The sequence below is a fragment of the Tasmannia lanceolata genome, unplaced genomic scaffold (assembly GCF_043159265.1).
Source record: "Tasmannia lanceolata isolate RefF3 unplaced genomic scaffold, GAP_Taslan_0.1 ptg000015l, whole genome shotgun sequence".
In the NCBI taxonomy this organism is placed as follows: domain Eukaryota; kingdom Viridiplantae; phylum Streptophyta; class Magnoliopsida; order Canellales; family Winteraceae; genus Tasmannia; species Tasmannia lanceolata.
This window is the reverse complement of record NW_027518692.1, coordinates 63,028,218-63,051,624: the sequence shown is the minus strand read 5'-3', so window position 1 is coordinate 63,051,624 and position 23,407 is coordinate 63,028,218. Positions and strand designations below refer to the sequence as shown.

Below are 23,407 nucleotides of genomic sequence, written 5' to 3'. Positions count from 1 at the left end.
TTAGCTAAAGCGTGTAGACTTTTCATCGGTAGTGGAATAAAAATGATATTGGAACAAAAGAGAGAGAAGTTGCATTGCAAATCCGTGAGACAAAAAAATTGCAAACCGTGGAAAAACACGAAATTGGGCGGGGAAGCTCAAATTTTATTCACGTTTCCAACTTTTATACATACCACGTTGGTTCGGGAGGATAACACCAACCAAGTAACAAATAAAAATCAAACTTTTAAAGCCTTTCTTCTAGAAGTCCTTAATAAATATAAAGTCTTTCTATCACATATCTAAAGACCTCCTAATCCAAACTTATTTTGAATAAAAAATAAAAGAAACTTCTAGAAATCAAAATCCTAAAACAAATGGACTCTAAAGAGATAAGGATATGGGTCGGTGGTGATCCGTTCACAACTCTCCCCCTTAGCATCGACTCATACGCATCAAACCAACTTTGATTCAAACCCATCAGCCCGGTCCCTCCAACATCGTGCTTGAGACAATAATAACTCTAGCACTCCCTCTTAGCATTGACTCTCTACTGATCATGCCAAGCTCCGTTCTAAACTTCAAAAACATATTGTAGATTAGCCCTTTGAAAGCAACAAGGGCTACGAATACACGAACCATCGTAACTTGATTAAACATCTCGTCGTAATCATGCCCGTACTTCTACAAGAATTCTCGAGCAAAAAGTCTCGCCTTGAATTTCTCTAACGATCCATCCACTCCGGCAAGCAATGAAACTAGATCTCACGTTTCATTCTACTTCAAGTCTAGGATCTCCTCTTCCATTGCTTTCTTCATTTCAGGAACACATTGGGCTTCTTCACAAAATGTCGGTTCGACAATATTAATTTTTTCAACCGATATCGCTAAATATGCCACATCTGCAGAATTTGAATCTTCTAAGCTTTCTTTTCTAGGCATCACCTCCTCCCGAGGATTTTCTGATTTGGCATCACTTCCAGCGAGTCACTATCGAACAGAATATCTGTTACTATCCACAATATCTATAGATGTAAGAGCTATTTCACACAAATCTTCTCGTTCTTCTTCGATGGAGAAAAAAATACTCCACTTCTCGATGTTTTTTGCCTTAAAAAGAAGTTGGCTCCTCCACTTTACGATCTTCTGAGACATTAAACGCTATCGTAAGTGTCTCTTGATCACAAACCAAATTTGTTTCAACTACCACTGCCACATCACAAGCAAAAGAATCTTGCATATCCCATTCACCATTGCCATCATCTTCCTTATCTTTGGATTCGACGACAACATTTCCATCATCGGTCTCAATCTTAACCGACAATTTCTTCTAATATGACCCAATACACCACACCGATAATAATAAAAATCACTTTTTTGATGTGATTTATCACTATCTTTAGCCTGATCAACTTTCTTATAGACATCTTTCAGCTTCTTATTTTTCTACTGCTTCTGCTTGCTAGGATAATCAGCCATCACTCTCACTCTCTTTCACAGATAACTGAGCATCTTTTTTACCAAAATCTCTTGATTAATCATGATATTCTCCAACTTTAGGAGAGACTGTTGCGGTGGCCAACCATATAGCGGTGATAAATCTGCTAAACTTAGGCCTCAAGCCATGGATAATCAGCATCTGTATCCGGCTTTTCACTAATCTTAGAATTGTCATCTAACTATGAGATCTCATTTCACAAGTTCTTAACTTTCATGAAATAATCAGAGACGAAAAAATTACCTTGTGTCAATGAACCGATCTCGTTCTCCAAAATCTGCAACCATGCATCGTTCACCAATGAAAAGAGACATGAGATTTCCTCCCACGCTTCTTTCTGTATTGACACATTCAATACGTACAACGCTTTTTGGGCACAGATCTTCCACTTCAGTAGCGTATCCACTCCCTCTTCTGAAGCCTCGGTGTCGTATTGTTCATTATCTCCCATACATCCTGGCCTCGAAGATACGACTCATACATCCTGGCATTGAAGATACGACTCCAAGCACGAGTTTCAATAAATGTAATTAGTATTGTTGAGCTTTTCAATCCCCGCCAACATACCAACACTTTCCGCCATCTCTTCTACCAACACTCCCCGCCAGTATCACCTCGAAGCAAATTTATGAACAAACCAGTATTCCGATTGAACACCTTGCTCTGATACCACTTGTTGATTTCTCTTTGGTATTTTGGAAGAACAAGGGCATTGGAAGGAGAGAGAGAGAGAGAGAGAGAGAGAGAGAGAGAGAGAGAGAGAGAGAGAGAGAGAGAGGTTGCTTTACAAATCTGTGAGACAAAAATTGCAAACCATGAAATCACGAAATTTGAGCTTCTTCATGTTTCCAACTTTTATACATACCACGTTGGTTCGGTTGGATAACCACAACCAAGTAACAAATAAAGATCAAACTTTTTAAGCCTATGTTCTACAAGTCCGAAAAAACATGAACTCTTTCTATCACATATCTAAAGGCTTCCTAATCCAACTGGTTTTGAATATAAATAAATAAAACAAACTTCTAGAATCAAAATCCTAAAACAAATGGACTCTAAAGAGATAAGTATATGGTTTGGTGATGATGGGTTCACAAAAGCCCTTAATCTACACCTTGATCAAAACAATTTCATTTTCTACGTTTTATAAATTTTAAAATGAGGCCTTTTTTTTTAATAACATGGAGGAGGCAATATCACCCCAATGGATTGTATGGTGTCTTTGTTTATTATATAAAATTCTGGAAGGAGGTGATTGCGCGTAGGGAATAGACCCTCCCTAAAAATTGGGACAGGGATATCCTATGTCATAAAAAAATCTTCAAGTAAAACGCTGCGGCTTTTTATTTTTATTTTTTGTGGGTAAGCTGGGGTTAGGCAGGACCCCTACCAGATTTCATTAAAGAAAAAAGCAATTAAAAACATGAAGGGGGCATGAGGGCTAACCAAAGTAAAACATGCTCCCCAATGTATCAAACCGAAAAACAGAAAAAAGGAACTACAGGAGAGATACAATAGAAAGAGCACAAGGGGATAGGTTACTGCCTTTGAAATGAGATGCCATCTCTATCATCCCTGATAGTCTGGAGCAAGGATGGGTGGGCAAGGAGAATAGGGATGGGATATCCTTTCCGGGGATAACTTCTTTTGGACAGAAGGTCAGCAGGCGCATTTCCCTCTCTCCAAATGTGAGAGATCCTCCACGCACTGAAAGTGGCCAAGTTCTGTCTTATCTGAATTAACAGGGGGATCTTCTTCCAAGGGGTAGGGGAGGAGCCTTGTATGATATCTACTGCGAACTTAGAGTCCGACTCAATCCAAAGCCGCTAGATGCCGAAAGACATGGATAGGATGAATCCATTGTTAATGACCAACAATTCCAGTTCGTAGATTTCTTTGATTCTGACATTTTCTGAGAACATGGATATCATCAGTCCATCTGAATCTCGAACTATACCCTCTAAACCTCCACCATCAGGTTGAGAGATGCATCCGTATTGAGTTTGAATTCATTTTCTTGAGGATGTACTAGTAACAAAACTTTGTAGTGATAGGGACATGCATCAATTTGTATATGAACTTTTCAGCTGAGAAAATATTTTCATTGGTAATCTTGTCCCTGATCTTAAGGCCATTCATCTTTACACTAATCTCAGAAAGGATAGAATTCAGAACTAGCCTCTTGTGCTTCGGAGATTTATAAAAAATTCTCTTTCATGCCTGATACAATGAATCAGGGAGTGAAACAGAGCTTAAGGACTGTAGATGCCTGGCCTCCACCCGTGGAGTAACGCTGCGGCTTTTGTATACCTGGAAACATCAATTTATAAGTTGGAAAGGAAGAAAATATTTTCATATCCGCAGAAGGATCTTTTCTTCGCTCGGTGGGACCGTGAGTATAACGATTCACACTTTAAAGGCAACATGCTAAGTGTAGCGTCTTGACTTTGTTTTTAATGGGTAACCTGGAAAGAAAGCAAAAGCAATTCCTGTAGTAGTGGCGAGCGAAATGGGAGCAACCTAAACAGTGAAAACGGGCCGCGTTATGAAAGCAATACAAGCGCCGTGCTGCTAGGTGAAGAGGAGGTGGAGTGAAGCACCCTAGATGGTTAGAGTCCAGTAGCCGAAAGCATCACTAGCTTACATTCTGACACGAATAGGATGGGGCACGTGGAATCCCGTGTGAATCAGCAAGGACCACGCCTTGCAAGGCTAAATACTCTTGGGTGACCGATAGCGAAGTAGTACGCAGACCCACACCATAATATTTAATAAAGGAAGATATACAATAACAGGAACAAGACCACTGCCCAATCCTTAGAGCTATGTCTAATGAAAAGAGAAGAACCATGGGCATGATACCCTTGGAAATAAGCACAAAACAAACAAAGGAAAAGAGAATACACGAGCTGGAACTGTAAAATTTGTGGGGCTTCGGAGACATGTGATCCCTAGATCCCCCCCATCCACAAGTCAAGTGAAGCCATGTTCACTGTTCAGGTGGACTATCATCTTCTGGCTAAACTTCCTTATCCTCTCGCTCTTCCTTAGCTCCTAAACTTTTGGGGGTAGGAGTTATATTTTCTTATGGGGAGAGGGGCTCCTCTTCATCATGCAGCTTCCTGTTCCGTCTCTTCTAGGGGAAGAGGGAGGGAATTTTTCCTTTTTTCCTTTGAACTCTTTGCCAGGAGTCTCCTTCGGTACCGTTTATATCCACATTTTCAATAGCCTCCTCCATGTGGTGGGTCACTCCTCTAGCTTGAGATATTTCATCAAGGTCACTTTTCTCAAGGATCAAAAACAGATTGCTATGGGGAATGTCTTAGTGACAGATCAATTTCTGTTCCAAATTTTCCCCTTCCGAAGGAACTATGAAATTTGGATTTCCCACAGAGTTGGATCTTGTCTCATGCTCGCTCCTCTCTCCTCTGACTTGAAAAAAAAAATAAGTGAGAGATGAGATCCTCATGCTGGTTTTTGGTAAGCGCAGCCTAGACTTTTCCTTCCTTCTAATATGACAACAGAGTGTCAGGCGATGATATTTTCACCCCCTACATTACGCATGCGCTCCCCTTATTAGGTTAGAGTACGTCGTCAATACCATTTGGAAAGGTAAATGAAATATTAGCTCCCTTCTCTCTCCCGGGCTACCCCGTTCTAGACTTCTGGTGTGAAAAGACTAAAAGAGTAGCCTTAAATACACAATAGATGGGTGGCCCTGGGCAGAAAAGTTGGCGAATTTACCACTTCCCTATGGAAAGCTAAAATCATAGGAAAATGATATGGAGACCGAGAGTACCACCTAGCAGGGGACCTGCAATGAGAACATACCATGTGTTCAAATTTTTTTACTTTTTTATGATTTCCCTAAAATTAAGGGATGGCTCACGTCACTTGTGATGTTGTGGCGTGAAATTATTTGTTTGGTCCCCTTTAGGTCCTACTCTCGGTTTCCCTAGCATTACTCACTTAAATAAAGCGAGGAAGTCACTTTTGCGCTTCTTATGGAAAGAAATTTATTAGGACCCATTTCTGCCTCTGATCCGACTAGATACGAATATACTTACGGAAATGTTATCAGCACTGCTGTATTTTGATGAGGGGCACTCCTTACTTTATTAAAAGTACGGTATGGCCCACCCCATAGGATGATCCAAACTGTTCATTAGGTGGGCCACAGCCTAAATAGGTTGTGCCCCAAAAATCATTCCCATAGGTTGATCCTAACCCTCCTATATTAATGTTAGAGGGTTGATCATAACCCTCTATAGATCGGAGGGTTAGGATCAACCTATGGAAATGATTTTTGGGGCACAACCTATTTAGGCTAGGCCCATATCATGGACGGTTTGGATCATCCTATGGTGAGGGCCATACCGTACTTTTAATAAAGTGAGGAGTACGTCATCAAAATATAGTAGTGCTGATAACATTTCCCTATACTTCTTTATTAAAAAAACAAGAAACTGTTCAGATGACAGAAAAATGGACATAAATAAGAAAATGCACATTAACAAATGAATTACAAAGTAGATATTATTCAGAACTGAAAACCAGCCGTGGTCATCAACGGTCATTAGTGCATGGCATAGAGATCTGGGTTGGATAATCGTGGCGTGGGGATGGCTATAACCGGATTTGCAATTTTTATAACCCCTCGAAACTGGTCGGTAAGATCGAGCTTAGTCCCCTCTGGTAATCTCCAATCAAACGAATGCACGAGCGAACCCAATACATACATTAGTGACCTCTCAGCCAAAGAGATCCCTGGACAAATTCTCCTCCCTGACCCAAATGGAAAATAACGAAAATCGTTGCCTCTATAATCCCATTTATTGCCCGGAGTCAAGAACCTGTCCGGATCAAATTCTAATGGATTCTCCCAAAGAGAAGGGTCTCTATGTATTGACCAAAGGTTTACAAAGACCCCGGCGTCCTTTGGAATTGTGTACCCACCGACAACGCATGATTCACTTGGAGTGTGAGGGATCAAGAACCCATTTGGCGGATGCAAACGTAGTGTTTCTTTAACCACTGCATCTATGTAATGCAATTTGCTTAAATGACTATCCTCTATAACCTTATCCTTCCCCACCACTGCATCTAATTCTTCTTGAGCTTTCTTCACTGTCTCGGGCTTGTGTAGCATCTCAGCCATGGCCCACTCTAACGTGGTCGAGCTTGTGTCAACTCCTCCTGATACTAAGTCCTGAACCAAAGAAATTAATAAACAGATATAAGCTTAAGCTTAACATGAAGAATTATGTGAAACAATATTTAATTACTCCAAAAGCTTAAGCTGTTAGAGATTGTGTTACTTAATCATTTATAATTCAACACTCCCCCAAATGTGTAGCCCCTCTTTTTTGAATTGGCTGTACATGTGGCTACTCTTTTGGGCTGGCCATCCACGTAGATTTTTTATACGACGGAGTTGTTGAATATTGAACCGAGGACCAACCATGTGGATCAACCAATTATTCTAAAAGCTTAAGCTATTAGAGATGGTGTTATTTAATTAATCATTTATACTTAACAAATTACATGCATGTTTGGATGAGAATATTACCATTAAGAGGGCCTTGATGTGGGTCATTGTCAAGGGCGTTCTGGGATCTCCCTCCTCCTTAATCTTCAAAAGAATATCAAGGAAATCCAAGCTGCCTTTGTCGTTAGATTTCTTCTCCCCTGCCTCTTTATCTATTTTCAGCCGTTGATCAAGGATAGTTTCGAAAATTCGATCGAACCACGAGATTACACCCTTCATTTTACGCTCGACACCTTGTATATCAAACCTAGCAAGAGTTGGGTAAAGATCAGAAATGTTGGGTGTTCCCAACAGTCTTCCTATTTCCCCCATTGCTTGCCGGAATTCCGATGCGACACCGGTCTCAGCCTCTCCTTTGAGGGTGCTACCCCATAGAGTACTCGTCATACTGTTGAAAATTGTTTGAGTTAACTTCTCGCCCACGTCCACCGGAGTATCAATTTTTGCATATAGATCTTTCAATGTCTGGTGAACTTGCGCGCGCCGGAAAATACTACTTGCGTCGAGGCTACCGGCATTGAGAAGTTCTTGAACGCAAACCCTACGAAGCATTCGCCAATTTGAACCAAATGGGCTCCACACGATGTCTGAGCCTCCATATGTTGCGACTAGTGCCCCAGCCATTTTATCATGGTTGGCAAAAATGGTGTCATGGTCTTTGAGCACCTCCTTAGCCATGGCGGGTGAGCCTAGGACAACAAATAGCTTGTTTCCGAGTCTGAGTTTGAAGATGGGCCCATAGATACCAGATAATTTGGTGAAATAACGGTGGAGATCGGGTTCCATAAATGGAAGATTACCGATCAGAGGCAAGCCACGTGGGCCCGGCGGGAGCGATATTGCCCCCTTTTTGGACTTCTTGATCAGCCATGTGAACCAAGAAATTGTAATGAGGGCAATTGAGAACAAGAAGACTGAATCTTTTTGAAGCCATGAAAGTGGATTGGAATTCATATTTTGTCTTCTGGATTGGGAAAAGATGGGTTTCAGAGTTCTTCAAAGAGAAGAATGTTGAAGACTGAGGGTGGCTTTGCACAAACGTGACCATTATTTATATAGTAGGCCTCACAATGACTTTGATGAATATACAGGCAGGCAATACAGCGAGAAATTGAAGTCTAATAAATGTTGCATGTTCTAAAGATTTAAAAAATGAAGAAGTAGTCAATACATGTGTGCGGATCCCAATTTTATTTTAATAAAAAAAATGTAAAAGACAGGTTGTCATTCGTCTCTTTCCTAGCCGTGGGCCCAAATGTGAAAGGTGGACGTGATCAAGCTCCTGGATGATCCTAGCCCTTCGATCTTTGTCGCACATTGATCGGATGATGCTAAGCCCTTTTGATCCTTTAGGCTTTGAGAAGTTAAACCCTTGATTTTCTACGCCTTCATCTGAACAATGGAATGTCGATTTGGCATTAGACCAGGGACATATGCACATTAATGCTCTTAATGTGCATAATACATGTATAAGAAAGTGAAGAGTGTCATTATCAAAACCAGAATGTGCAGATACCATTTTCCTATAAAATAGACTCTTGAGTCAAGAAGACATCAATTTTATAGGTTGGAAAAGAAGAAGAGTTTTTCATATATGTAGACGAATCTTCTTCTTCTCTTAGTGGGACCGTGAATATAACGTTTAACACATTAAACACAACACGCTATTGCTAAGCCTAGCGTCTTGACTCGAAAAAAACAGGTGGGAGATGATGAGATCCTCACGCGGCCCGTTCTAGTGTTAAAAGAGTAGCCATAAATACACTAGGGAGGGGGTGGCCCGGCAGAACAGTGGGAGAATTTATCACTTCTTATCACTTCCCTGTGGAAAATGATAAAATTAAATAAAGCAAGGACCCACCTCTTCTAGAAAGACACCTATTAAGACCCCATATGAAAACAGAAAATATCACTAGGGATGGATCTTACGCTTCTTCTAGAGGATATTTATTAGGAATGGATACGGGCAATCTTTAGCGTTGAAAAAAAGCACAAAATTAAATAAAGAACAAAAGAAAAGAAAAGGAGAGTGATTACAAGTCTGAGAAGGCGTTATCGAACCCATTTAAACTTTAACAACATACTTACAAGTCTCTTTCCCTTCTTCATACTATTTGCTCAATCACTATATGTATACCCAACAAACTCAAACTTGCAAATAGAAAGTAAAGTATATTATGATCATGTGTACCTTTAATGTACCTTGGAAATTTTGCTTATTGATCTGGTGATTCTATTAATCTGCTTATAGTTCCTATTCAATGTCATGCCTGGTAAAAATCGAGTATCTAAGATTAGTTATCAACCTTTTAAAGTATATATGTGGGATTTACAAGCTCATTAATAACATTTTACCAAGTTAAACGTTTTTTCAACTGTTGTCGGAATCGGTTTGCACGTAATTCTTTAATATGATGAATATGCTTCAATTAGTTTGTACTGCTAAAATGCCGAAAAATAAGACAGAGGACAACTGTTTTGTGATAGGTAGAGGCATTAATCTGTTCGTTGATGAAGACAAGCACGGCCCCACGAATTGTCCACCTAATTTTACGTGGAATCTATGGGACCGAATCTACCTTCCAAGGGCAGCACTTCCCAGTTGACTACCAGGAGTACTACTATTCCTTCCCCTGAAATTTACTCCCCGTCCTTATCAGGGGCCCATCATGTGGCACATGGGTGAACTGATTGCAACCGTTTAACTTGTGGGTCACCTAAAGATTGACTTTAGGTCCAATTTAGTGCAATTTAGTGCAATTTTCGGTCCAATAATCGGTTTGGGACTCTGTATTACACTTCTCTGATTGATTGGATGTTGACAGAATCTTGGATTTCAACAGTCACAAAAAGATAATTAAAAAAGTGTAAACAAAGGTGACAAGTGCCATAATGAAAATATGGTACTAAAAAGTGAAAGAAATACATATCATTAAAGCTTGATGGGAGACCCCCCTAACAATACAATCTAGTGGGAATCAAAATGGAAATGAGAAAGATTTACATATACCCATCGACAAGAACAAAAATGCAATCTAGTGCGAATCAAAATGGAAATGACAAAGATTATCATATATCCTTCGACCCAAAATATTAGGGCTGCAACTCGGGTCGGGCGGGTCGGGTTTTGGAGAACCCAACCCTACCCGAGAAATATCTCGGGTCGGGTCGGGTTGGGTTTTTTTCGGAAAACCCACGATTCCCAAATCCGGCCCTACACATGATAAATCTCGGGTCGGTTCGGGCCGGGTCGGGTTTTTTCACGTTGACGCAATTTTTTAAGGAAAATTCTTGTTTAGCAAGGCAACTCAACTCATAGAAGCAGAAATTACACTTGAATCAAACAATGATGTAATTACACTCACATCACACTTGAATCAAACAATGCTGTAATTAAACAATGTTGTAGTTACAATCAAACAATGCTAAATCAAACACTTGAATTAACTCAACTCATAGAAGCAGAAATTACACTCACATACAGTAACAGTGGGTGAGTGGGTTTTCACTTTTAACTTTTAACTAACAATAGAAAAAATGTGCATACTATAACTTATGTAACTCGGGTCGGGTCGGGTCGGGCCCCTTCAAACCCGGCTCGACCGGAGATTCATGCGGGCTTTTGAATGCTCAACCCGGCTCGACCCGAAACCCATGAAACCTGAACCCAACCCAGGCTATTTTCGGGTCGGGTCGATGCGGGTCGGGTAAAACCCGGCTCGAGTTGCAGCCCTACAAAATATCAAGAAATTTATCTTAACTATAGAGCATAGAGCTCTTGGTTGGACAATCGTGGTGTTGGGATGGCCACGACCGGATTGGCAATCTTAATAACACCGCGAAACTGATCAGATAGGTCAAGCTTAGCCCCCTCCGGTAATCTCCAATCGAACGAATGCAAGAGCGATCCCAAAACGAAGCTGGGCGACCTCTCGGCCAAGGAGATCCCTGGACATATCCTCCTCCCTGACCCAAATGGAATATAACGGAAATCGTTGCCTCTGTAATCCCATTTGTTGCCATTTGCCAAGAACCTCTCAGGATCAAATACTAAGGGATACTCCCAAAGAGAAGGGTCCCTGTGTATTTCCCATGAGTTCATGAAGACTCCAGCATCCTTGGGGATATTGTAACCTCCCACGACGCATGATTCGCTGGGAGTGTGAGGGATCAAGAACCCATTCGGCGGGTGAAGACGTAGAGTTTCTTTCACCACTGAATCTAGATAATGCAGTTTTGGTACATGGTAGTCTTCTAGGATGCTATCCCTCCCCACCACAGCTTCTAATTCCTCTTGAGCTTTCTTCACTGTTTCGGGCCTATGTAGCATTTCGGCCATAGCCCACTCCAATGTGGTTGAGGTAGTGTCGACTCCATCAGAGACAAGATCCTACAGTAACAAAACGAAACAACAAATGTAAGCCTAAAAGTATCATGAAAAATCATATATAATGCATATGATTCATGCATCTTGGGGGAAAATGATGTCCTAGTGGTGCAAATGTTGTCCTAGTGGTGCAGTGGCACGAACAAAATTATATATTGCCAAGTGACTACGACAACTATACTACATAAATACTAGATCATGTATTATAATTAATAGAAAATAAGATTACCATTAAAAGAGCCTTGATGTGAGTCATGGTCAAGGGCGTTTTGGGATCTCCTTTCTCCTTGATCTTCAAAAGAATGTCGAGGAAATCATTGTTTTTGCATTCATCTTCGTCTGCATCCTCATTCATTTTTCATCCGTTGACATAGGATATTATCGAAGATCCGATCAAACCATGAGATGACACCCTTCATTTTACGTTCGACCCTTGTATGTCAAAACGGGCTAGAAGAGGAAAAAGATCAGAGATGTTGGGTGTTCCCAAGAGCTTCCCAATTTCCCCCATTGCCTGCCGAAACTCAGATGCGACACCAGTCTCTGCTTCCCCCTTGAGTGTGCTACCCCATAGAGTGCTAGTCATGCTGTTGAAAATTGTTTGGGTTAGCTTCTCACCTACATCAATTGGGGTATCAATTTTGGCATATAGGTCGCGTAACGTCTGGCGAACTTGTTGTCTTCTAAAAACATAGCTTGCATCATGGCTTCCGGCATTGAGAAGTTCTTGGATGCATACCCTACGAAGCATGCGCCAATTTGGACCATGAGGGCTCCACACGATGTCTGAGCCCCCATATGTGGCAACTAGTGCCCCAGCCATTTTATCATGGTTGACAAAAATGGTGTCATGGTCTTTGAGAACCTCCTTTGCCATGGATGGGGAACCCAATACAACAAAGAGCTTTTTCCCGAGTCGAAGCTTGAAGATGTGGCCATAGATCCCAGATAATTTGGTGAAATAACGGTGGAGATCGGACTCCGTAAATGGAATGTTACCGATCAGCTGCAATCCTCATGGGCCTGGCGGCAATGGCGCCGGCGATGTTATCCCCTTTTTGGATTTCTTGATCACCCAAGACAACCAAGAAATCGCAACAATTGCAATGGAAAACAAGAGGACCACATCTTCTTCCTGGCTCCTTTCTATCCACCATGACCACGGTTGTGAAGGATTTGAAGTCATATTGTTAGCTTGTAAAGTGGAAAGCAATGCAACTTCTACCAAAACCAGTTTGAGCATGATTTTGAAGGAGGTAGTACCTCACTCTATTTATAATACTAGCTAGCCAGCCTAAACGAGTATAAGCCGTTAATGTGAAAAAAGTAATGGGATGAATATTGTGATAACCTTTACCATTAAAAAAATGAATATTGTGATAACCAACTTGGCTAAAGGAAATGGATGATTATATTTATAGTAGTACAGTACTTCTGTATTAGATTACAACCCTATTATTTCATTAAAACTCTTACTACCTCTCAAACTGTAAGTGGGTGCAATTGTTTGGAAAGAAGCTCATGAAAGTGAGAAGTAGAAAGACCTTCAGGGGTCAGTTCCAATCTATGTAAAAGAAATGTAAAATAGTTGTGTAAAAATCTTACAAGGCGAACCTCTTCACCAAGGGCATGTTTGGGAACCGTGAAGTTTTCTTTATAAGGATTTTTTTTTCATAGTTTCAAACATGCACGTAAAGTTTTCTTTTTCCAGTGATTCATTGCACGCAGTAAAAAGAGAAGGAAAACAAATACAGTCATCCAATGACCACTAGTTTTACAGTTTAAAATTTAAACTTTGTTGAGCCTGTTCACCTTTATGGCAGTTGGGCTAGGAACATCTTCTCCAGAAGATTTGTGTAGTGTGACCCATCCACAGTAATGAATGATATAGACTGTACATATGGGTGGTAAAATCAATGAGTCGTAAAATCAGGAACTTAAAAACTATGAGAAGTTTGTTGATTTAATTACAAAACAAAACAAGTTGGATTAAAAACTTGTTTGTAGTTAGGATTACAGGCAAAGAAAAGCATTGAGCTTTTACAATAGAATGTCTTGAATAAGATTACAGGGCACAAGGGGTGATGCAGATTGTAGGCCCAATAAGAGGCATATTTGCCCATTAGATCTTATTTCCATGTTATTTAGTTTAGGACGTTGATTTTTTCGTCCCCTGTAGGATTATGCACCCCCCCTTTTAGTGTGATTTGACGTTAAAAAGCATTAAAGTCGGCCCACAATTCGGTTAAAAGGGGGGTGCATAATCCTCCAAGGGGGTGAAAAAATCGTCTCCTTTGTAGGATTTTATTTTCCATGTTATTTTGAGGGCTTTTAATTTTCATGGAATTTTAGTTCCATTGCCTATATATAGGCCTCATGTATTAGGGAATTTAAGTTTTGATGATTAATGAATTAATTGGCTTATCCCCACTACAAATATCTTACCTCTACGAGTATCTTCTTCATCCTCTTTCTCCTCTATTCCTTCTATTCTCTTCTTCCCCTATTCTTCCTCCCCTTATCTTCTTCTCTCTTCTCCTCTTTCTTCTCTGATATTAAATTTGACACAAGACCGGAAAGATGCCTTGCATGCCCAAACTCCTCTGGAAAACCCAAGCAGCAGGTCAAAAAAGAACGGATACAAAAACAGAAACCACCTCAAAAGGAAAAAGACCCAGAGGATAAGGCTCAAGAGCAGGTTCCAAATGCAAATGACCAAACTATGAAAAAGACATCATGAAAGTCTTCCAAGGACGAACAAATTCCCACTACTAACAGCTTCACAATCCTCGAAAGCCTGGACCCAGAAGAATCGGTAAACAATGACAACTCCAAATCTCAACAAGGCAAAACAAAGAGCAAGGAGAAGGAACTAGCTGAATACCATGAAAAAGACCCAGACCACATAGAATCTGAAGATAATGTAAGTCTGAACATCAACAAAGAAGAGGACACATGTGCTATAACTGAAGAGGAAGGAACATAGAGTGAAGAGGACATTGAATCAGAGGACTACTCCGACCTTGAAGAGCCAACAAACAGAAAAGGTCCCATAGAAGCTCGAAAAAAGAAAGTATCCTAGGCTGATGAATGCCATCGAGTCCACCTGATCCCAATCGAGCACAGAGATAGTGGAAAAGAGATTCCTGATCTTGAGGAATCAAATGATTCTTGGTAGGAAGTTCACAAGAAAAATTGCCCAACGCACCCCTTCCAAATTAGTTGATTATGTAACTTAGAAGTATTAAGCATTTAGATCTCTTAGGCTTGGTGCACGTCACTCATCTGAGGCTTGGTTCTCCCTCTCTCACATGTTCCGATTTAGCGTGGCTTTTGTGCCTTATTTTGTATCATCTTTCTCTTTACCAAAAAAACCGCTAGGGGTCCCGGCCAAACCTCAGCTTATACCCCCATAAAAAAGGAAAAAGATTTCATTTATCATTGTCCTTACTCGTTTCTGTTTTCTGTTTCGTTTTTTTACCTCTGAAGTTGTTGGTTGATAAGCAGCTGCACAGACTTGACAACATGGCACTATGTACTATTTATTTTGGAAAACATATCTTTCAGGTGTACCTACACTAGGGTTCATGAATACTGTTGACCATCAATAATCTATCTAAAAAATTCATGAATATTGTTGACCATCAATAATCAATCTTATTGCCGTTGATCCCACCCTCATCAGATGATTCTAGACCTTTGACCGAGCATGATTATAAAAAAAAATGTGATTCAAATGAGATCTCCGTTCAACATCAGACCTTGACACATTTGACTACCTTGCGTTTGCTCATCAGATCAACACCAAGCATATGTGTCATACTTGCATTGGATCATAGTCATTTTTTTGTTGATCTCGACAATGTCTTTATATAGGTAAGCTGTGATCGAAACTGCGACCTCAAGGTTGAGATATAATGTGAAACTACCAATTCGCCCCTCACGTGTGGCCCCTTTTTCTAGGGTTGGCTTGCACGTGGTACACATGTGGCCCCTCTTTTTTGGGTTTGGCCATTGCATGTGGATTTTTGCTATTTAGGAGGGTTTGAACCTAGGCATTTTCTTTGATACCATGTGAAACTACCGGTTTACTCCAGAAGCTTAAGCTGTTGAAGAAGGTAGTATTTAATCTTTTATACTTTAACATATGAAGCCTCAACCGTATTGAACTACAGGCCCAAGGCCATCATTCAAAAAAGGTCAACAGTTTGATTACTTGCATCTAGGGGTTGCAGCAATGGGACCCATGTGTTGGTTTCCAGAAATTCCACCAATGGGAGTGGCATTTATTGGGGAGAGCAGTGGGACCCATATATTGTTACCATAAATTAATGAGTGGGCTCATTTCTATCGGCAAATGATGTCAGCACTCCTTTGTTTTGACAATGGCCCCCGGACTTCGATAACCAATATTCTGATCTCGTATTAGATTTTTTGAGAGCATCTTGAAAATTATAATAACCATTAGAAACTGATTAGAAATGAACGATTAAGCATTGGAGATTTGGAATTCATTATATATTGTGCTTTCATGTGCTACCGACCATTTGCCCGATAGAGACTTTAGTGAAAAGTATCTAAGATGGGAAGAACGGTGAGAGGAATCGAAGTTCAATTTTTTTTTTTCTTTTTCCTCGTGCTATTCTCAATTTCACAAGAAAATAAGAAAGAGAGTCATGCTCTCCAACCATATAAGATATTTTTTACATTAAATACAAGATTGATCAAAGCTAGACCATTAATTTTCTTCATAGCAAAACAAGGTTGATAGCATCAGTCAATCGTAGGGGGTGACAGCGATAAGCTCTTTGTAATGTCTTCTACCGATAGTTCGGTCTCGGCATCTGCATTGCTAAAGATGGACTTCTCGACTCTCTGGCCGATGACACTGCACATCATTTCCTTCTCCAAATGCACGCAATAGCTCTCGAAGATGCGAGAGCTAACCATAACCCCAAAGTCCAATAAGAAAAGCAGTTCCATTTCGAGCCGGTTTAGTTCGGCATTGCTCACGCCGCCAACCCTCGCATAGAATGCATTATTGTAATGCCTGTGTTATGGCAGACTCATAAAAAGAAGAAAAGCTGAATTTTTTTAATTAATATAAGATTGGCTTGAAAGTAATAAGCATTTGTGCATCCAAATAAAATTGCTTCTATATGTCTATCTAGCTTATCAATGGATTTTATCAATGATCTTAATACAAATTTGTTCCTCAACTCAATAAGTGGCATCTTCTCTCTTCTTTTTATTTACAAATCGGTTAATGCAAGATTATTGTGACTGCATTGATTATGCTCATCTTCTACGACTACTATTAATTCTGGTATAGTTCAAAACCCAACCTTAGTAATTTAAATATTACCACCAACACGCTAGACAATTCATTCCCCCACTGCTCCCATCCGTTCCCTTCCAAAAATGGAGCCCTACATCTATTCCCTTAAAAAACTGGATGGAAAAACGGTTGAAGTAAAAATGATTAAATAACACCAACTCTAACAGCTTAAGCTTTTGGAGTAATTGGTTGTTTCACATGTTATTAGAGCAGCAATAAGTTCTGAGTTCAAAACTCACAACTCCTCGATAAGAAAAGTCCACACTTGAGAGAGTGTTAAGTATAAATGATTAAATAACACGACCTCTAACAACTTAAGCTTATGGAGTAACTGGTTTTTTAACAACAACATCTATCTCCAACATAAGGCCAATAAATAAATGAACCGTTCACTGCCATGTCAGTTGCCCGCAAAAATTGTTTGCCTTCCTTTTTTCCACCACCTTTTTAAGGAAAAAAACTTGGCTACGCAATGCACTAAAATACACTAATAGCAGGGGGTGTGGCAAAATCAATTCCATGGTCTGCTATTTCCACACCCCCTGTTTTCTCTTGATTTTAGTGTGTTGCGCAGGAGGTCGTTGCGGAGTCAAGTATTGTTCCTTTTTAAGCACCACCTTTATAAGATTTGTGCTTGTTACGATGATAAGATCAAAGGTGTCCTTTCCGCATAGAAAAGTTTTGGAACTATCCACATTTCATATTTTTCTCCCATTAATAGGGAAGTGATACTTACGGCCCTTTGGAGTACCAGGGACACCCAGAGCCAGTGTACGTGGTAACGTGGCAATCAAACCTATTGGATTTGTCCGACATAAAGTACATTAGCCCCCTTTAGTCATTGGTACACCCACACTTGGTGTCCCTAGTAATAAAAAGGGGCGTAAATATCACTTCCCCACCAATATTGTGACATAGTTCCCTAAATAGTAAATAGGGGTTATTTTGTCATTTTAACAAAGATTTAGATTACTTTTGTGGCGGTGATATTTTCACCCGCTGCAGTACGCATTCGCCCCTCGTTAAAGTGATTTGACGTCAAAAAGCGTTAAAGTTGCCTACTCTTCACGTTATCAAAGGGGGCGAATGCATACTGCAGAGGTGAAAATATCATCTCCTTACTTTTGTCATTTTAAACGGGCCATTTGCTAGACACACAGGAACCCTTGCAAAAAAAACCGGTAAGGGGCTCCTCCGTGAGTCTAGCACTCCTCGCATGTCAAATACGTCGAAATATATAACGGGGTGTTAGGAAGCTTCCTGACACAAGTGTGTTTTCCTGACAGCTCTAAAAACTGAAGAATTAAACCCTAACCATGGAAATTAGATATCTGTTAAGTCAACCTACAAACCCTAACCCTAGTTTCCAACATCAAACCCCAAATCATATGAAATGAATAGCCAAGCGAGAGAGAGAGAGAGGGATTACACATCATCGAGGACCTTGGATGCGACCATGACGCTGGTAACTAGCAACCGATGTATGTTAAGCGAGACGACGAGGGAGTCAGGGTGCTTGTGTGCCAACCTATCGATATATACATAGGCCACAACGAAGCAAGAGGGACTACAGTCTGTGTACTTATAGATCCTCTCCATGTATTTTAAGATGCTAATGCTTGGGGGTCGCACCCCATTAAAAACGCTCAACCCGGCCTTGGTCCATGAACCCACCACAGCATCTGAACCTAGCCCATCGTTGCGAGCCACAAGCCTCTCAAGCACCAACGCCAGAAGCGTTAGTGCACGGGGCGTGGTGGCCTCTCCTTCGTTAACCCTCTCTTCGCCTCCCCCTTCGAATAGCATCTAGACCAGATGTAGTAAAAACTACCCCACCATTTTTTTCAGGCTGAAATTTTCTCTATCTGGACTGAACCCCTTGATTGGTTGTTTAAGGCCAGGCAGCACCTTATCTGATTTAGGTGGTTCAATGGGTTATGGACGCGTGTCTGCTTTTCAATCTGCTTTCTGGTTGAAGAGAGGGCGAGGCTCTTGTCGTAATGTAAGGAATTTTTTTAATAATGAGGCTGGGAACCGTGTTATTGTCAACAAAACTCGGCAAAACCAGTAAGTCAACAACCGGCAAAACCAGTACATACACATTTTCAATCGCTCCTCTCCAGTCTCTGTCAACGCAGCCCCCTCTAGCGTAAAAGTGAAGTAAAAAAATACACGTGAGGGGGGTGTCCCAAGTTAAAAAGAGGGTCTGAATATATCACTTCATCTTTGAAAAGGTGGACCCACTGTAGTTTTTTTTAAAAATACTTGCATCTACATGCCGAGACCATTTACTTTAGCCCACTTTGTTCGAAATCCAAACCATTCATTTGTTGGGCCCCAACGCGACTAGGCTGTGAAATCATCTAGGATGATCCTAACCCTCCGATCTATTGTTGGCTATACTAAGACAACAAGAGCGCGATTCGATTGGCAGAAATCCTAGTCTTTCATGCTCATACAAAACATATTAAAGGTGCATCAACACTTCATTTGTGAGAAGGTACTGAAAAGAGACATCAGCCTTCTCCTAGTTATCACAAATGGGCAGACGGTGGAAACTTCACCAAGGAATTGTTTTATTGTTTTATCTGAAGTTCTCTAAGGCTCTGTTCACTTGTTTTCCCGGGAAAGAAAAAGAAAAGATTTCCCGAGAATCTGACGTGGCAAAAGGAAAAGAAATCCCGAGAAACTGTGCAGGAAAAGGTTTCCCACACCTGTTCACTTGCGCAGAAAATCCCGAGAAATTGTGCAGGAAAAGGTTTCCCACGTCTGTTCACTTGCCAATTAAACATTGGTGGGAAACCTAAACATAAAAAATTATTTAAAACATTTTAATCATTTTGACAATGTTATTTTGACAAAGTGCACAATAATCTTAAAATTGGAGCAGCCATATTACATCTTTTCCTATGGATAGAGCTACCATGTTTTGACAATCGAACGAAGTCACCTTATTTTTGCCTTAATTAACGAGCTGTTTTTCAAGATAGTAAGCAATTTTGTGGCTCCACTTTTTCATGGTAGAAGAGTGATAATCATAATAAAATTGTCTTATTCTAATAATTCATACGAGTTGGCACCCTCTCATGTAAAAAGAGCGCTTATCAAATTACTTTTTTCGAAATTGCCTAGCCAATAATAAAATCATATACAGAGAAGTGATTTATTCGCACCCATTTCTTAGCCAAGCCACCCCCGGTAGTATATTTATGACTATCTTTTTACACTAGAAGGGGAGTGGCCTGGGGAAGAAAATGGGAAGAACATTTATGACTATCAAATAGCCTAGTAAATGTTCACAACACAAACAGATGGCGTGCATGTGCCAGAAGAGAAACATATTAGAAATTCTCCTTGTTTTGGACCTCAGAAACAGATCCAATGTGGATGAAGTAGGAGATTAAGTCTCATAAGCATTATAGAACAGAATACATGGAATGAAATTCAAGGTAAGTAAACCCTCTTCAAAAACCCAATTTTGAGGGAGAGTAAACCCTCTTCAAAACCCCCATTTTTTTTATTTTCCACAAAACAATAAACTGAGACAGACAAAGAGAAACCCATTTCAGAAACCCAAAATTTTCCACCCTTCTTCCTCACCAAAACCCTAAACAATCATTGTTTAGAGGGAAAAAAGAAGAAGGAAAAACCAATAAATAAATAAAAATAGAAACGAAGATTAGAGCAAAGAAACATACCTGTAAACCCTAGCTTGCCATGGAGGGAGGAAGAAGACTGTGTAGGGTTTTTTTTTCACCCACCGTCGTTAGTTTTTTTTTTTTTTTTCCAACCACTGTCTTTAGTTTCTCACCGAACGATTTTAAGTTTCTCGGGAAACCAAATCGCACCAAATTGGTGCGATTTGGTTTCCCACTCTTGCGAGAAAAGATCACTTTCCATGTCATTTTTTGATTTTCCATATCATTTTTCACTTTTTCCACCAAGGCACTGTGATTTTCTCGGGAAAGCAGGTGAACACACGATTTTAGCTTTCTCGGGAAAAAAATGGGTGTTTTCCCGGGATTCGATTTCCCGAGAAGGCAAGTGAACAGAGCCTAAGTTTCGATGGCAGCTCGGCGTGATAAGTAAAGAGTCAATGCTGAGGGGGGAGTATTGAAAGTCATCGTGACTCTTGACAGATCACCAGAGGTGTTGGGCTGGTGGAGTCCAATTAAGATAGGTTAGGTAGTTAGTTAGTTAGTTAGGTTTGTTATTATAAATTTCGGCCGAAATTTCTTATTTCAATTGAAACCGAAACCGAAATTTCGGATTTACCAAATTTTAGCCAAAATTTTGGACTAAATTTCGGGTTTACCAAATTTCAATTGAATTTTTGAAAATTTCAGTAATTTAGGCCAAAATTTCGAATATAATGAAATATTAAATTTTTTTTCCTCTTACTGGATTTCAGCCGAAATTTCGGTTTTGGACAAAGGCAGTAGTTGGGACCAAAACTGAAATTTAAAACCATGGTTATTAGTTTCTTGAAGTTTAGATTTGAATTGGCATTATTAGAATTAAAATTAGAGTAGAAGTCTATCTTATCTTTGCCTATAAATATCGAAGTGCAAAACGTGAGATGTATTGTGGAGGAAGTGTTGTAAACTTTCTTTTATGCATTCAAGAGAAAACTCTCTCTCTCTCTCTCTCTCTCTCTCTCTCTCTCTCTCTCTCTCTCACATCTTGGTTTTGTGGTTTTGTGCTCTCGTTTTTCTTCTTCATGTTTGTTCTCTTTTTTCTACAATGTTTGTAAGGAAATAGCACCAAAAGGATGAACTTGGGATCTTGGCTGGACTAATTTTTGTTGCACTGTTCCATCATCAATGCTTTGCCTCTCCTCTGATAACCAGATAATAGATGCAGGGAGCTACTGATTAAGTGTAGTGTCTGTTCTTATCAGTTTAATATCTGATACGTGGTCTATCAGACCACATGATATTAACCTAATTTTTCATGGGGGTGGGCCCGGCCCTTGAGTGTCGCGCACCCCAACCTATTTTCAAGGTTGAGCCTCTAGCTCAATGTGGTAAAACAATGGTCTTCAACCATGAGGTCAGAGGTTAACCCAGCTTACCTACCAACAAAAGAAGGAAAACAAATTCATGGTGGCCAAACACGACCTTTGTGAGGCATGTATAATAGAACACACTAATCATTATGGTGGGGCTTCGGGAATAAGTGATGAAGTCTTCAATTCAGAGTGACGAACAATTCACCAATCAGCTAAACCTTTGTAGACGAAGAATTGGGGACAAAAGAGATTTCGACTAGCACTCCAGACTCAAGTAGACTTCCTTGTGTTCCCCCAAACATGACCTTTGTCAATTAAAATCCGAGAACATGGAACGAGATAGGATAATGGACCTGAAGAAACTAAAAAGAGGATAGTCAAAGGTACAAAAAAGTGTACTTTTGGAATCAGGGGAGACCTACGATGAGAAATTCGAGCAGCCACTAGGCCAAAGCATAGAAACATCAAATAAAAATTTGTTACCAATTACTCCAATATCCTAAGCGGTTAGAGCTGGTGTTATTAAATCATTTATACTTTAACACTCCCGCGTGACCCTGGTAACTATTTTGGGTAGGCCATACAAGTGAATTTTGCCCTCTCTAACGGTTTCTGTGAGGATTGTTCACTGCTTGAGGATAAATTCACCCCCTTTAACGTTTTCTTTGCCTTAACTGATAACGTTAAAGAGGGGGGGAATTTCATTCCCCATGAATTTTTCATATGAATGATTTGTTGGGTTTTGAACTCAACACAAGTAGCGCACCCTTCCATGCTGAAGCTCAATTAAGCTCAAATTAGACACTGAAAAATTAAGGTAAAGGTTCTAAACTCGGCACATGTTGGACTGCACATGTTGCTAATAACATCAAATAAACTAACTGGTCTGTTAATCATGAAAATTAGGAGCAATTAGAAGACGTTAGCCGATCTATAGCACGAAAGCATGTTATGGTAAGGTCAGGACGACATAGAAAAGAGATCGGTAGCCATCGGAAGAGCATCCGACCAGCCATTTAAATAATCTGAGCATGGTAAATGGTGGAAAACCTCTGATCACTTGCGTTGAAGGCAATGGAAGTATCAAGCAAGCATTGGCAAAGATTATAATTTATCTTTACCATCATCCAAGGTTTTAAATTTCGGTTTCGCAGGTATAATTTCGGTCCTCACCAAAACAGAAATTTCACCAAAAATCCTGAAATTTCTGTCAAAATTCGGTAGAAGCGCTTGAAAAGTCAGTTTTTTCAGCCGAAATTCCGTAGAGAAATAAAATAATAATATTTTATCAAAAATTTCGCTGAAATTTCTGAAAATTCTCCTGAAATTTGGTAAATTTCATCAATTTCGGTTTCTGAACGTTTTGGTTTCGGTCCTGACCTAAATTTAGGATTTCGGCTGAAATTTAAAACCATGCCGAATACAAAGAAAGAGCCCACAAATCAACAACCTGTAACTTTGTTCGCCACTAAGTGGCGTGGCAAACATATATTGAAATTGTTTTAAAAGATCAAAGTCCGAGATTTCACATAGAATTTGTTTCACCTCTGTCGCGACTAAATGGTAGCTCACAAATCAACAACCTTTGACCTTTTTATGAAGGGCTGAGATTAATGTTACTAAAAAATGTCTTTTAATCTCATCCA

At 40.1% G+C, this 23,407-nt stretch overlaps 3 protein-coding genes, 1 non-coding gene and 1 pseudogene across 4 annotated transcripts; 1 reads left to right on the top strand and 4 right to left on the bottom strand.

The window, feature by feature from the left end:
• Positions 1–5,898: 5,898 nt before the first annotated feature.
• On the bottom strand, positions 5,899–8,057 carry LOC143846483 (flavonoid 3'-monooxygenase CYP75B137-like). The gene is made up of 2 exons (XM_077354920.1): positions 7,047–8,057; positions 5,899–6,686 (listed from the first exon to the last, which is right to left on the bottom strand). The coding sequence occupies exons 1-2, from the start codon at positions 7,977–7,979 to the stop codon at positions 6,054–6,056; spliced, it is 1,566 nt and encodes a 521-aa protein (XP_077211035.1). The 5' UTR covers positions 7,980–8,057; the 3' UTR covers positions 5,899–6,053.
• Positions 8,058–10,785: 2,728 nt separating this feature from the next.
• Positions 10,786–11,767, bottom strand: LOC143892149 (flavonoid 3'-monooxygenase CYP75B137 pseudogene; annotated as a pseudogene).
• Positions 11,768–11,827: 60 nt separating this feature from the next.
• LOC143892148 (flavonoid 3'-monooxygenase-like) lies at positions 11,828–12,289 on the bottom strand. The gene has a single exon (XM_077396600.1). The coding sequence runs from the start codon at positions 12,287–12,289 to the stop codon at positions 11,828–11,830; it is 462 nt and encodes a 153-aa protein (XP_077252715.1).
• A 3,708-nt stretch (positions 12,290–15,997) lies between these two features.
• Positions 15,998–18,709, bottom strand: LOC143892952 (cyclin-U1-1-like). The gene is made up of 2 exons (XM_077397875.1): positions 18,180–18,709; positions 15,998–16,462 (listed from the first exon to the last, which is right to left on the bottom strand). Exons 1-2 carry the CDS (start codon positions 18,554–18,556, stop codon positions 16,186–16,188), a joined length of 654 nt encoding a protein of 217 aa, XP_077253990.1. The 5' UTR covers positions 18,557–18,709; the 3' UTR covers positions 15,998–16,185.
• A 2,868-nt stretch (positions 18,710–21,577) lies between these two features.
• Positions 21,578–21,765, top strand: LOC143847687 (U2 spliceosomal RNA). The gene has a single exon (XR_013235207.1). It is a non-coding gene; the product is annotated as a U2 spliceosomal RNA (small nuclear RNA).
• The last annotated feature ends 1,642 nt before the right edge of the window (positions 21,766–23,407 follow it).

Excerpts from the sequence above, each read along its gene's own strand:
- LOC143892952 (XM_077397875.1), bottom strand. The coding sequence starts at position 18,556 with ATGCTATTCGAAGGGGGAGGCGAAGAGAGGGTTAACGAAGGAGAGGCC. Across the intron at positions 16,463-18,179 it reads TCCAAGGTCCTCGATGATGT|GCATTACAATAATGCATTCT; the intron begins GTAATCCCTCTC and ends GCCATAACACAG.
- LOC143892148 (XM_077396600.1), bottom strand. The coding sequence starts at position 12,289 with ATGGCAAAGGAGGTTCTCAAAGACCATGACACCATTTTTGTCAACCAT.
- LOC143846483 (XM_077354920.1), bottom strand. The coding sequence starts at position 7,979 with ATGAATTCCAATCCACTTTCATGGCTTCAAAAAGATTCAGTCTTCTTG. Across the intron at positions 6,687-7,046 it reads ACATCAAGGCCCTCTTAATG|GACTTAGTATCAGGAGGAGT; the intron begins GTAATATTCTCA and ends TCTTTGGTTCAG.